At 32.8% G+C, this 12,016-nt stretch overlaps 1 protein-coding gene across 4 annotated transcripts in view; it reads right to left on the reverse strand.

The window, feature by feature from the left end:
* REV3L (REV3 like, DNA directed polymerase zeta catalytic subunit) overlaps positions 1-12,016 on the reverse strand; it is a 135,502-nt gene that overhangs the window by 13,572 nt on the left and 109,914 nt on the right. For all 4 annotated transcript variants that reach the window (XM_016136994.2, XM_016136995.2, XM_036220992.1 and 1 more), the window contains 5 exons: positions 10,604-10,745; positions 8,782-9,026; positions 7,661-7,769; positions 5,649-5,855; positions 1,754-1,863 (listed from right to left, as the gene is read on the reverse strand). In XM_016136994.2, coding sequence (XP_015992480.2) covers positions 1,754-1,863; positions 5,649-5,855; positions 7,661-7,769; positions 8,782-9,026; positions 10,604-10,745 — 813 coding nt within the window. The remainder of the gene's footprint in view (positions 1-1,753; positions 1,864-5,648; positions 5,856-7,660; positions 7,770-8,781; positions 9,027-10,603; positions 10,746-12,016) is intronic.

Raw genomic sequence — 12,016 nt, forward strand, 5'->3', positions numbered from 1 at the left:
AGAAGGTCCTTGGTCACTCCTAGATATTTATAGATTTGTATGACACACAATTAGGTCAATCATAAAATAAGAGAAAATGTGAGTATAAAGAAATGGAATATTTACTTGGGATGTAAGAGGAAATAACCTTCCAGAACTGCCTAATTAAAAAAAGACACACATATATTTGTAATATACATTTATTGAAGAAAATAAAAGAAGGCACAAAAAAGAAGACAGCCATGTATAAAATCTCACCATTCAGGAAAATAACACACCAAACCTTCTGTGTATAGCTTTAAATTTTTTCTCATTTGGGATCACAGATCATACTATTTTGTAACTTTCTCCTTTCATTTAATGGTGTATTGTGAACATTTTCCATGTCACTTAGTCCTTTTACACTATTTTTATAGTTGTATTCTACTGCAATGTGTGGATATAATTTAACCAAACATTGAAAATTTAGATTATTAAAATTTTTTTGCTACTATTTCATATATAATTTGGCACACCTGATTCTGACCTCAGAATATTCCTAGAAGTGAAATGTCTTTGTAAATGGTGTACACTAAAAATAATTTTTGAAAGATACTGTAAAACTGCATTCCAGAGATATTTCTGATGTACAATCCCACTAGCAATATATGGTCAAAAGAGAAGAATTTCTAATATGGATATAAAATTCCAATACAAAAAATAACTTAAAAGTTAACTTATAAAAACAAAAATATTAGGCATTTTTTCCTAATTTAATCCAGTTAACTTTATGATAGCACTTTACACTTCAGCGTGTGTGTATATATATATATATATATATATATATATATATATATATATACCATTGTCTGAGACCAAGGGGAATAATGACTAATAGAGATTTTAAGTTGATCTTCACTTATAATTTTAGTAGAAAGACATTAAATAGTGAAATGGACAGTATCTTAAAACATGACTGTAAGATTTTTGCTTCTAGACTTGGAGCCACATAAACCAATCTTATATTTCTTACGTGTTTTAAATCTCATTTGGACAGTTTCTTTCGAAAAGCTCTTTCTCTGCCAGTGCTGGAGACAGCACTTAGCATCTGATATGAAAAGCTTAAGAAAAGGATATTTTATTCAATATTACTTAAGGTTTTTAAAATAAAAATAGTCTCAATCTGAATTAATTTTAACATTCATTAAGGCAGAATAAACATGCCTTAGTTATCCGTACCTTTAAGCTTAGGCTGTACTTTGAACCACTTAAAGCCTTTTGTAATATTTTCTTTTTAGGCCTATCCGATACATATTTACTAATATATTTTTTTAAACAGGATTATCATAAAATTTCCTTTTGAAAGATTATTTTTAACAACAGATTTTGGGACCTAGTGAAAAGTAAACTACTCACAGCTTTGGCAACTGTCCTTCAAAAACAGTTTGATTATTTTAAGATATATATTTAAATTCAGAGAGCTGCATCTGTATGAGGAATTATTCAAATTAAAAACTGTTTCTTTAAACAGACTAGACTCCTATGTATACAGTTTTTTATAGGTCACCATCTACTTGGCTACCTGGAGCGATGCCACTGGAATCTTCACAGTCCTTGGCTTTCTCTCTTAAGATCATATCTGGTAAATCAGGACCTGTGCTAGCTCTGATCATGAATTCATAAGCACTGGAATGGATTTAGGTAGAACTCTATTTTTAGTTTGAGGATCACCCTTAAGCCATTCAAACATTTAAAGAGATGCAAAAAGACAACTACAAATCAGAAAGTTTATTACCTGTCAGTATCACCATATACAACCCTTGCACCCCATTTCTTGGTATCATTCACCAGTTTAATAGCTCGTTCCAAGGTCTCTCTTGCTTTGTGAACAATACTATCACCAACCTGTTGGTACAAACACATTGGAAATAATTTTTTAACATAGCTTACTTAGTAAAGCCAATAGATAACATATAATACTTAATTTTAATTACTAAATATTTCTAAAATTAAACTAAGAGAAAAGAACATTAAAAACAAAAACAGTCATCATGTCATCATTCTTTCTACAAAACTCAAGAAGAAAATGAGAGGGATGAAGAATTTAAAGAAGGAACTAACCAATATATAGACTTGCCTGTGAGTAGATCAGTTAGTATAATGGACCACTTTATATGAAGTAGACAATTACATTTAATTCCTGAAAAAATAAACCTTGTTTATTGGAGGACTTTCTTATATGTCTGTAAATTTAGCAGGAAATTACCCTGTGTATATCATTGTGTGTGTATGTGTATCTTTCAAAATTTTGTTGGAATGTTATGATAATTTATTTCAGTATCATTAAAATTAATGCTGAACTGAAGTCTCAGCGATTGGTTATACGTCCTTTTTAAATAACACTAAAATAAGAAAAAATGTATAATTATATGATGGAAAATATAAGTGTTCAATTTAAATCAAGGAGGCAGACAGATATGTTTAACGAGTTCTTCCATTTGAGTGGTGAGTTTCGACAATCGCCATGGCATAAGATGCCAAGACAAAAAATGGTATGTCTTGATAAATAATGAGAAACAAGCTAATTATATTCCACAGTTAAATAAACTAAGGAACTAGTATAGCACTGCTGCTTCATTTATTAAACTCATTAAAACTAAGAGTTGGGGAAAATTGCCCTTTGGCACAAATAGAGCATTCTTTAAAATTTTAAAATTCAAATTATCTAACTTTTCCTTTCATGTTAAGACCCAAACAATAGTTATAATGATCCTCCCCTTTTTACTGTAAAATTTGAATTACCTGAACTAAATGTAGGACTAAATGCTACTGAAAAGGCTGTCTAAAGTTGCTTTACAAAAGAAAGGAATAAATAAAAAAAAAAGCTTTTGGCAGAAACAATTTGGGTTTTAAATTAAGATCATGATTTCTGTTAAGACCTTTCCTGTTGTAAAAACTTGAGAATACAAACTATAATCTAATACATTTAAAAAATCACATTATCTAATTGAAATTCAAGTTTTAATAAAATGTATAATCTGTCATCTGCTGCTACTTTCAAACAAGGTAAACTTTAAAATACGTGTGGCAAACAGCTGGATGGGTGAGCCATCTAGTGTCAGAGTTGAAATATGCTTTTGAGATACTCGCACATATTGACCCTAAATGTCTGCCTCCTATCTGTCTACTCAGGAAGTCAGAACTCTTGGCAGCTACCCCTGAAGACCAAGCAGTGAGAAGGATTCAGTGGCAAGAAGGTGAGGGGGAAGAGGTTAAAAATGGCATTTAAAACTGATTCTGATTCTTCGTTCATGGTTTCTAATTTGAAAAACATTGCTTCATTACAGGGATAAGAGACTGGATATAAAAAGAGGAAATAATTAGTTTCACAATTTAGGCAATGGCTGAGATCCTGAAAAGTCATAATAAGAAAAATATTTAAAATAAAAATTCTCTGAATAGAAACAGAGTATTGGCAAGGGTGTGGTGCAAAGGGAACCCTTGTGCCTATTCTGGGTCTTTTACTTCATGTAAACTTTAGAATCAGTTTGTTAACACCTACGAAACAACTTGCTGGGATTTTTGACTGGGTTTGCATTGAATCTATCGATCATTTTGAGATGAACTGACATCTTGACAATACTGCATTCTTATCCATGAATGCAGAATATCTTTTATTTAGTACTTTGAGTCTTACACCAGTTTTGTAGTTTTCTTCATAAAGATCTTGTATAATTTTTGTTAAATTTATACCAAAATATTTCATTTGGGGGGGGGCTGCTAATAAAAAGGATATTGTGTTTTTAAATGAAAATTCCACTTCTTCATTGCTGGTATATAGGAAAGTGACTGACCTCTGCATACAGGTCCTCATCCGTAGGGATCTACGTTCCAAGACCCTCAGTGAATGCCTGAAACCATGGATAAAACTAAACCCTATATGAACTATGTTTTTTCCTATACATAACTATGATAAAGTTTAATTTATAAATTAGGCACAGTAAGAGATTAAGAACAATAAGAAAATAGAACAATTATATGTTGTAATAAAAGTTAAGTGAATGTTGTCTCTCAAAATATCTTATTGTACTGTACTCACCTTTCTTATGATGTGAGATGATACAGGGCCTATGTGATGAGATGAAATGAGGTGAATGACGGACACTGTGATGTAATGTTAATAACCCTTCTGAGTTAATATAATATTATATGTTACTTAAATACACGTAATATGATATCACAACAGGTCATCTGATAACTGAGATGCCTACTAAGTAATAAACCAGAGAGTAAAACATATAGTGTGGATACACTAGACAAAGAGATGATTCATTTTCCAGGTGGCAGAGTGGGACAGCACGAGATTTCATTACGCTACTCAAAATGGTATGCAACTGAAAACTTATCAACTGTTTATTTCTGGAATTTTCCATTTAATATTTTTGGACTGTGGTGATGGTAAATGAAATCATGGAAAGTGAAAGCATGGATGGATGGTGGTGGAGCTACTGTATTAACCTTGTATCCTGCAACCCTGCTATAATTGCTTACTAGTTCCAGGAGTTTTCTTTGGTCAATTCTTTCGGATTTTTTTTCACAGACTGTGTCATCTGTGAACAAAGACAGTTTTATCTCTCAGACTTGTCTACACTGAGCCTCCAGCCATTCATCAGTTGTACTTCAGGTTTCCCTGCCTTGGTACTGGTTCCTATAGAGGTTTGTGCTCTGGTAAGTTGTGATTCTCTGTATCATTCACTTGTTGATCTCTTAAATGTGGAGGGCAGTTGTTTTACCCTGTGACTTCACTTCTCTGAGGGATCTAACAGGAGTTGTTGACTTTTCAGTTTGTTCAGATTTTTAATTTATTGTGAGAATAGAGTGGTGACTTCGAGCTTATATGCTAGACCTGAAAGTGGAAGTCTCTTGCACAGGTTTTTGGAGTTCACTTTGCCTACCGAGAGCTGTGTGGGAACTTTATTCTTCCACTGCTTTTCTCTTATTGAATTATTACAATATGGTATACCATAATGTTCTGGCCTTCATTTGACATGAAAAGATGAACAAAACAGGTTTACTCTTTTCTTTTCTCCATCACTAGAAAATTATTACTCTGTTACACTATATTGTATTCATGTCAAATTAACACCCTAATTTAGTAAATAACAAGAAATTAGTCTTATTCTACAAAAAGTATCTTTCAGTTGCAACTACCACTACAAAACAAAGGCTTTGCTTAAATCTTTACTGGTACACTTGTAATTATGAAATGATCATTGTTCATTCTGACATTTGGAGAAGCAACCTATCATATCTCTATCAATATGTTAAAAGCAATTATGTAGTACTGAGTTTGTTGTAAACATCTCTATAAATTTGGCACCAAAATTTAATGCTAATAGTTGGTTACAATATGGTCATCCAGATTATGTAGAAAAAATTGTATGCTAATTTCTAAAATTATAATTTTAAAAATTAAGACACTAAGAATTCTCATGGAGAAAACCAACAAATTCCTAAGAGTATGTATATATATATATAAGCCCTGATTTGGGAAAAACTGATCCTATGTCATGGATGTAAAACCCTTTACTTTAAAGTTTCACAACAAAACAAAGTGTTTTCATGAACGGGTATTCATTTAATGTTGGCTTTAGTTTCTTTTAAAAAAACTACAGAATTGTATCACTTACCTCAATGCATGGCATTCTCCCAGAAAAATTGGCAGCTGTATAGCCAAATGTGACATTTGCTATAAGCTTAAGTCCTAACTGACGTGCATCGAGCATTCGTGAAAGGGCTCTGTCTTGCTTGTAAGCCTTCATTGACTGCTTCACCATGAGTCTAGTCTTCAAAATTTCTTCGAGCATTCTTGGTAGCACACCCTTTCTCACTGAAGGCTATCATAAAGGAAAAAAGAATGTTTAAAATTCCTTAAACATTATAGATTTAGATAATTAAGAAGGAAGCACAAAGTATAACAACTCAACTGTCAGGAATTGAAACATACTAATAATACAGTGGCCACAGGACCAGTGGCCATCAATACAAAATCATCACATTTTCTTTCTTTTGAAGAGGACTTTTCTCCTAAAAAGTTCCTGTAATGTTTATAAATCTAATGAAGCACTATTATGTGAGTTCAAAGACCTCCAGGGAGGAGGATGTCAACTAGTGCATAAGAGAGCATACAAGTTCAGAGGGAAATTTTGTTCAAAACTATGATCCAAACCCCCACTCTTTCAGAAAGACACATGGGATTTGTATCACTTATAACAAACCTCAGTTTTTAAAGATCTCATCCTAATGACCCCAGTAATCTGCATGGAACTCCATTTATCTACCTTGGAAGAATGATGAGCTGGGTTGACTCTGCTGACATTCAAACCTGTAGTTCCAAGGACTCTAGGTATTTCAAATCTGATGCTTAGACCACTAAGCCATCCCCTCCGGCCTATATTTATTAGCAATCTGGAAGAGGGGATGAATAGTGAGGTGATAAAATTTGTTGATGCCAAAAAAAAATCATTTGTATTAATCAAGACTAGGGAGAATTTATGAGAACTCCAATAGGAATGAAAACCACAAAACAGTATTAAACTTTGAAGATGATTCACAGACACGTGCAAGGTAATAATGCATGTTGGACTGAACAATTAAAACCTAAGGTATAGGCTACTCACATTCCTTAATATTAAATTTTATTTTCATTAAGCTTTATACATTGGGTCAAAATGTTGATGCAAGTTTTAAAAATGCTGTTAAGGGGAGATAATATAATAAGCTGATAGATATGTGACAATGAAAACATACTTTAACCTCTAATTCATTCTGTATACCTTCTGAAGAAACCATGTTTATGTTAAAATATATGTCTAATATGAAGATATAATATTTCCCCAAAAGGAATATATCATTAATTCTCTGGTAAAACTTTTCTCATATCTAAATGGCTAATTTTATGGTACTCTTCAAACATAGCATCTTCTTAGGGTAAAGAATGATGCTACTTTTGCTAAGTACACCAGAATGAATTTGAGGGCTAGTGAGGTCCATGCTACCATCAATCACCCTACTGTCCCACGATTCTAGTATCGACTCACTGCTAAGGAACTAGAAAAGAAAGAAACGAAGTTGGCACATGAGGCAATGTAGTCTTCTCCTAGATCTCTCCTATTTGTCTTTAATTTACTCATTTATGAGGCTTTCCTCAGTCTCTTCTAAGGGGAGATAGGGAGAGAATAAAAGAGACTCTATTATTAGTTTGGATATCTTCTTAAAAATGCAATCAAATAAGAGTATCATTATTTTCTGAAAGTCTTAATTTAAAATAATGTGGATGAACAATTAGAATTTAAACATTAAAGCAATTTAAATCTTTATAAGTTATCATCATTGTGACCATCAAATAGTTATTTAAGTCTGCTAGATTCTAATAGAGGGTAGAAGGTATTGTGTAAGCTATTTCTTTCAATATTTCACTAAAAACTAAGATCTAACAATTAAAAGATTTTAAATCAAAATTCATGCAAAACAAGATGACTTTTTTTTTAATGCTTCTTAGATGATTTCTATATCTTTGCCTTTTCAGATGAGATATTCAACTAAACAATTTTTCCCCATTTTATAGGCTAACAACATCTAAACCATTAGCTCTTCAAAGGTTAAGCCACAGTTATACCTTTCACTTACAAGAGAGTATTACCTTGACAAAAGCTATTCCATTGGGGGAAACTGTGATATCATGCCTAATTTGGTAAAGCAAATCTGGAGGTACTCTTAGAGAGGTACAGCCAAATTTGAACTCATCATACCTGTTAAGAAAGAAAACATTAAGCAAATACTTTCTCAAACCATCGAATATAGAGTCTAAGCAATTTCATGAATCTTTCTAATTCCTTTAGAAATTTCTTTTCAAACATCTTAACATGAATTCATTTATTTAGTAATATGTTTATTCGTCTAATTACCATAAAGCAGTTCTTCCAATATTTACAATTTGTTAAAAGAAATATTTCTTAAATGGTCCTATCCTAAAATTTATGGGTAAAATCTATACTGAAATACCAAATTTCAACTCAACGTTTGATTGTAGCACCTTACGTTAAGTTCCTTAAAGAAAAATTTAAGCCTAAAATAAAAAAATTGTGAAGATTGTAAATAACTTTGCAAATTTCCATTCTTAATAAAAAGACAGGATTACCAATACGATTTCCACAAATGCTTTCTATGAAGGAGTGAATACACTTTAGATAATACTATAACACTTGATTTTAAATACACAAAAGTCATTATTAAGGAAGACTGTATTTCTTACAATATGAGAAAAATATCTACTCCTTTGAGTTTGAAATGTTATGACATTTAACTTATTAAATTCATTGACATGAATGACTAAAACCTAACATTTAACAATATAACTTTTTTTAAAAAAATCAAAACTATTTCTAAGAAAAGTCAGGAGGAGGTGATAGCTGGAGTCTTAAGATCATAATTCTTAATCTGTTTCACTGAAAGGTGATTTATATCAACAAATTAAATATAACTTTCATTTAAAAAGAGACTCTAGATATAGACAGTAAAACAGACAGTTGCAAGGCTGATCTATTCATGATCTTCTTCATATGTGTCATCCATCCACAATGCTGACTTAGTCATATGGCCATCGGTGTCAATTAGTAAGTAACTAAAAACAATGAATTAGCTGTGCTACAGTACATTCATCTTGCTCATTAGAACAGTCTCAAGAGCAAAGAGACACTCAAAGTCTAATTTTAGTAAGAAGTACGAAGCACAACAACATAATTGTAATATGAAAAAACTTACTTTCCCAAGTTCTCAACATGGCCAAGGCAGGTGGAAAAACAATAGTTGTATGCAATCACAATTGAAGGATATAGTGACTGAAAATCCAAGACGAGAACAGAGTTGCTATAAAAGCGAGATTCAGGCTCCATAATGAGCGGAACACACTGCGGGGCTCTCATTTGGGACCTCTGCTGTACACTAGGTGTCACGGGAATATAGTTCATTGGTTTAGCAATACGTAACATCATTGATTCCACACGGTACTGCGGGAAGAGAGGTGAAGGTAAGGAAGAGAAGAGGAAACAGTCTAAATATAAATATACTGGTCTTGAATATGTGATAATAATCTGGGGGATGTTTTGCTCTTCAGAATAAAGCAGCATGACTTTCTTAAAATTCAGTTATACAGCACTGGTTATTTACTCAGCTTTTAGGTGCCTGAAAGGGGAATTCATAAATCCTTTTCCTATTATTATAACTTTGATAAAAACTGCAAAAATAACAAAATGATTACACTGTAAGTTGATATTGAAAAGACAGATAAAATTAATTTCTTTTTATATTTAAATACAGCTATATCATAACGAACATGTAGGAGAGCCAGCTGTACAGTCTGTCAACTTAATTGAAAAAGTTGGCCAATATTTAAGAAATTGATTTGGGAAAACTGGGAAATCAAAGTCAGGAGACTTGAGATGAATAAATGTTATTCTAAATTTTCAAGAAGGAATCGCAAGGATTCTAGAATTGAAAGGCAGTCAGCTTAGTACTCGCAAAAATGAATCAATCATTTACTGATTGTAACAACCGCCGTTAAGGAGATGGTTTGGGGTATTATAAAAAAAAAGCACTCTCAAGAAGCAGCATGAGTTCATTGAAATGTTCCCATGTGATTTTAAGGTATCCAACTTTTTAAAATTATTATAAGCCACCTCAGATAGCTTTTAAAACTCGTGGGAGTACAAATAAATAAAATAGCTTATAAGCAATGAAATTAAATAAACGAATGGGTAATGACAATTAGTTAGAGCTCTATTTTTGCTATAATTACTGAATTCGTAAACTAGGGAAATGTTGTAGACATGAAGTAATTAAATAAAAGATTTTACAAGGTTAAGGATCCTGAGTGATTTAATATAGTATCCTTGATCCTAGCACAATGTTTATTTAACACAGTAAAAGTATTCAAATACATATTTATTGAATGAATGCCATGAACAATTTTCAGCAAGGCAATTGATAAACTCTCTCATTATGTCCTTGGGATATTAGTTAGGAAGATATGATGAATTAAATGGCTTCCAAGGTCTCATTTTTCTTTAACATTAAAAAGATGATAATGTCCACTTAAATTGATTTCCAAATCCTTTTTTTTTTTTTTTTAATTAGCCGTTGAGAGGTGAAACAAGCCACATTTAGTAATGTAAAACAAAAGAGACATAGACTTTCTTTGCTACTTCCCCAGTTGTAAGGGCCTTTGAAGGTATCCTTAATCACAGTGACAATATTCATGAACAGTATTTCCCTCAAGGAACAATCATTTATTTTTTTAATGCCATGAAAAACAGCAATTGCCAGAAAGGTAGGATGGAGGAAAAAAATAAGAAGTGGAACTGTTAGTGAAATTAAAGCTTTTCCAGAAAATAAAATGACAACATTTGATCAACCAGCTATATATATTAGCTGATACCAGACAGGAAGTTCAAAAAAACAAATCACCTCAAACATCTTGAAAGTAAAGCATTTACACAGAATTTTCAAATGTGCAAAAAAAAAAAAAAAAAAAAAAAAAAAAAAAAAAAAAGAATAAAGAAAGAAAAGAAAAAAGAAACTTTCCTACCTGTGAACCCCGTGTCAGTACATGTAAAAACTGAATGCCAAAAAGTCTAGCCATTTCACTGGTTTTCCCAATCAGGTCCAGCTGTTCTAACATTTGGAGATTTCCACGGACACGGCTGATGTAATGATCAACCATTTTCCATCTGTTAAAAGAGAATCCATGCTACGAACATTAGGTAAAAATTTGGACACTTGAAATTGGTATTGTTTTCATTCTGCCAAAACATACGTATTAAAAGTGAGGTTACTTAGGAGGGAGTAATGATGCACATTAAGAAGTTCCTAGATTTGGTCAAAGGGTCTGCTACGTTTAGTTTTAATACATATTGACACACTGCTTTCCAGGTTTTACTAATTTACAGATTCATACTAATGATAAAATTCTAGTTTACTTGCATCTTTGCCGACTCTGGGGATTATAATTTTTTAAGTGTTACTAGTTTCATAGGCAAAAAATTGCACTGCATTTTAATATATTTTGTTTTAGATTATTAATATAATCCTTCAATTATGCAGATTTGCCAAATGTAAACGAGATAATGCATTATGTGTAGACTCAATCAGTTCCTTTAAAAGAAAACAAAATGGATTTAACAGCTCATCCTTTCTGTAGACCATGTGGGTAATCAATGACCTGCCTTGGAGGTTACTGATCTTTCTTCTGCTTGATCTAGTGTACTGTTGACCTCTCTAGTGAATTGTTCAGTTCAGCTACTGTAATTTTCAGCTCTATTTATGTTTAGTACTTTTTAGTATTTTCTATCTCTGTTGAAATTCTCATTCTGTTCATGCACTATTCTCTTGACCTTGGCGAGCATCTTTAAGACGGTTATTTTGAATCTTTTATCAGGTAAATCATATTAACTGTTTTATTATGGTCAATTTCTAGAGATTTATCTTGTTCCTTTGTCTGGGATATCTTTGCCTGATTCTTCATTTTCCTTAACTCTCTGTATTAGTGTCCTGCATCAGACAAATCGGACACTTCTCCCAGTCTTTGTAGACCAGCCCTGTCCAGAAGGCCTCCACTAATCACCCCAGAGATTCTGGAGGCCTCTACCAACTCTTTCCCTCCCCAAGGAGAAGCAGGCAGCTAGAGTTTTTGCCCATTCACTCTGTGCTAAGCAGGAGGGGGAGTTATGGTCTGCTAGTCCAAATCACTGTGTCCATTCCCCATCAAAGAACTAGATTGTGCAGGACCTGTTGGGAGTCCAAGATTGGATAGACAGATGACAGCTCTTTGGGTAGCCTAGGAGGAAGTGGGACACTGGATGCATGGATCAATTCTTTCTCTCCCCAGGGATAAACCGAGAGCTGGGATTCTTCATCTACTTGCTTGTGCTGAGCAGCAAGGGAGGCTCTATGGTGTCAACTAGCCCATGCCACTGTCTCCGTTTGGCTCCGCCTGATAAAC

This window comes from Rousettus aegyptiacus, unplaced genomic scaffold, assembly GCF_014176215.1.
Source record: "Rousettus aegyptiacus isolate mRouAeg1 unplaced genomic scaffold, mRouAeg1.p scaffold_m13_p_1, whole genome shotgun sequence".
Classification (NCBI taxonomy): domain Eukaryota; kingdom Metazoa; phylum Chordata; class Mammalia; order Chiroptera; family Pteropodidae; genus Rousettus; species Rousettus aegyptiacus.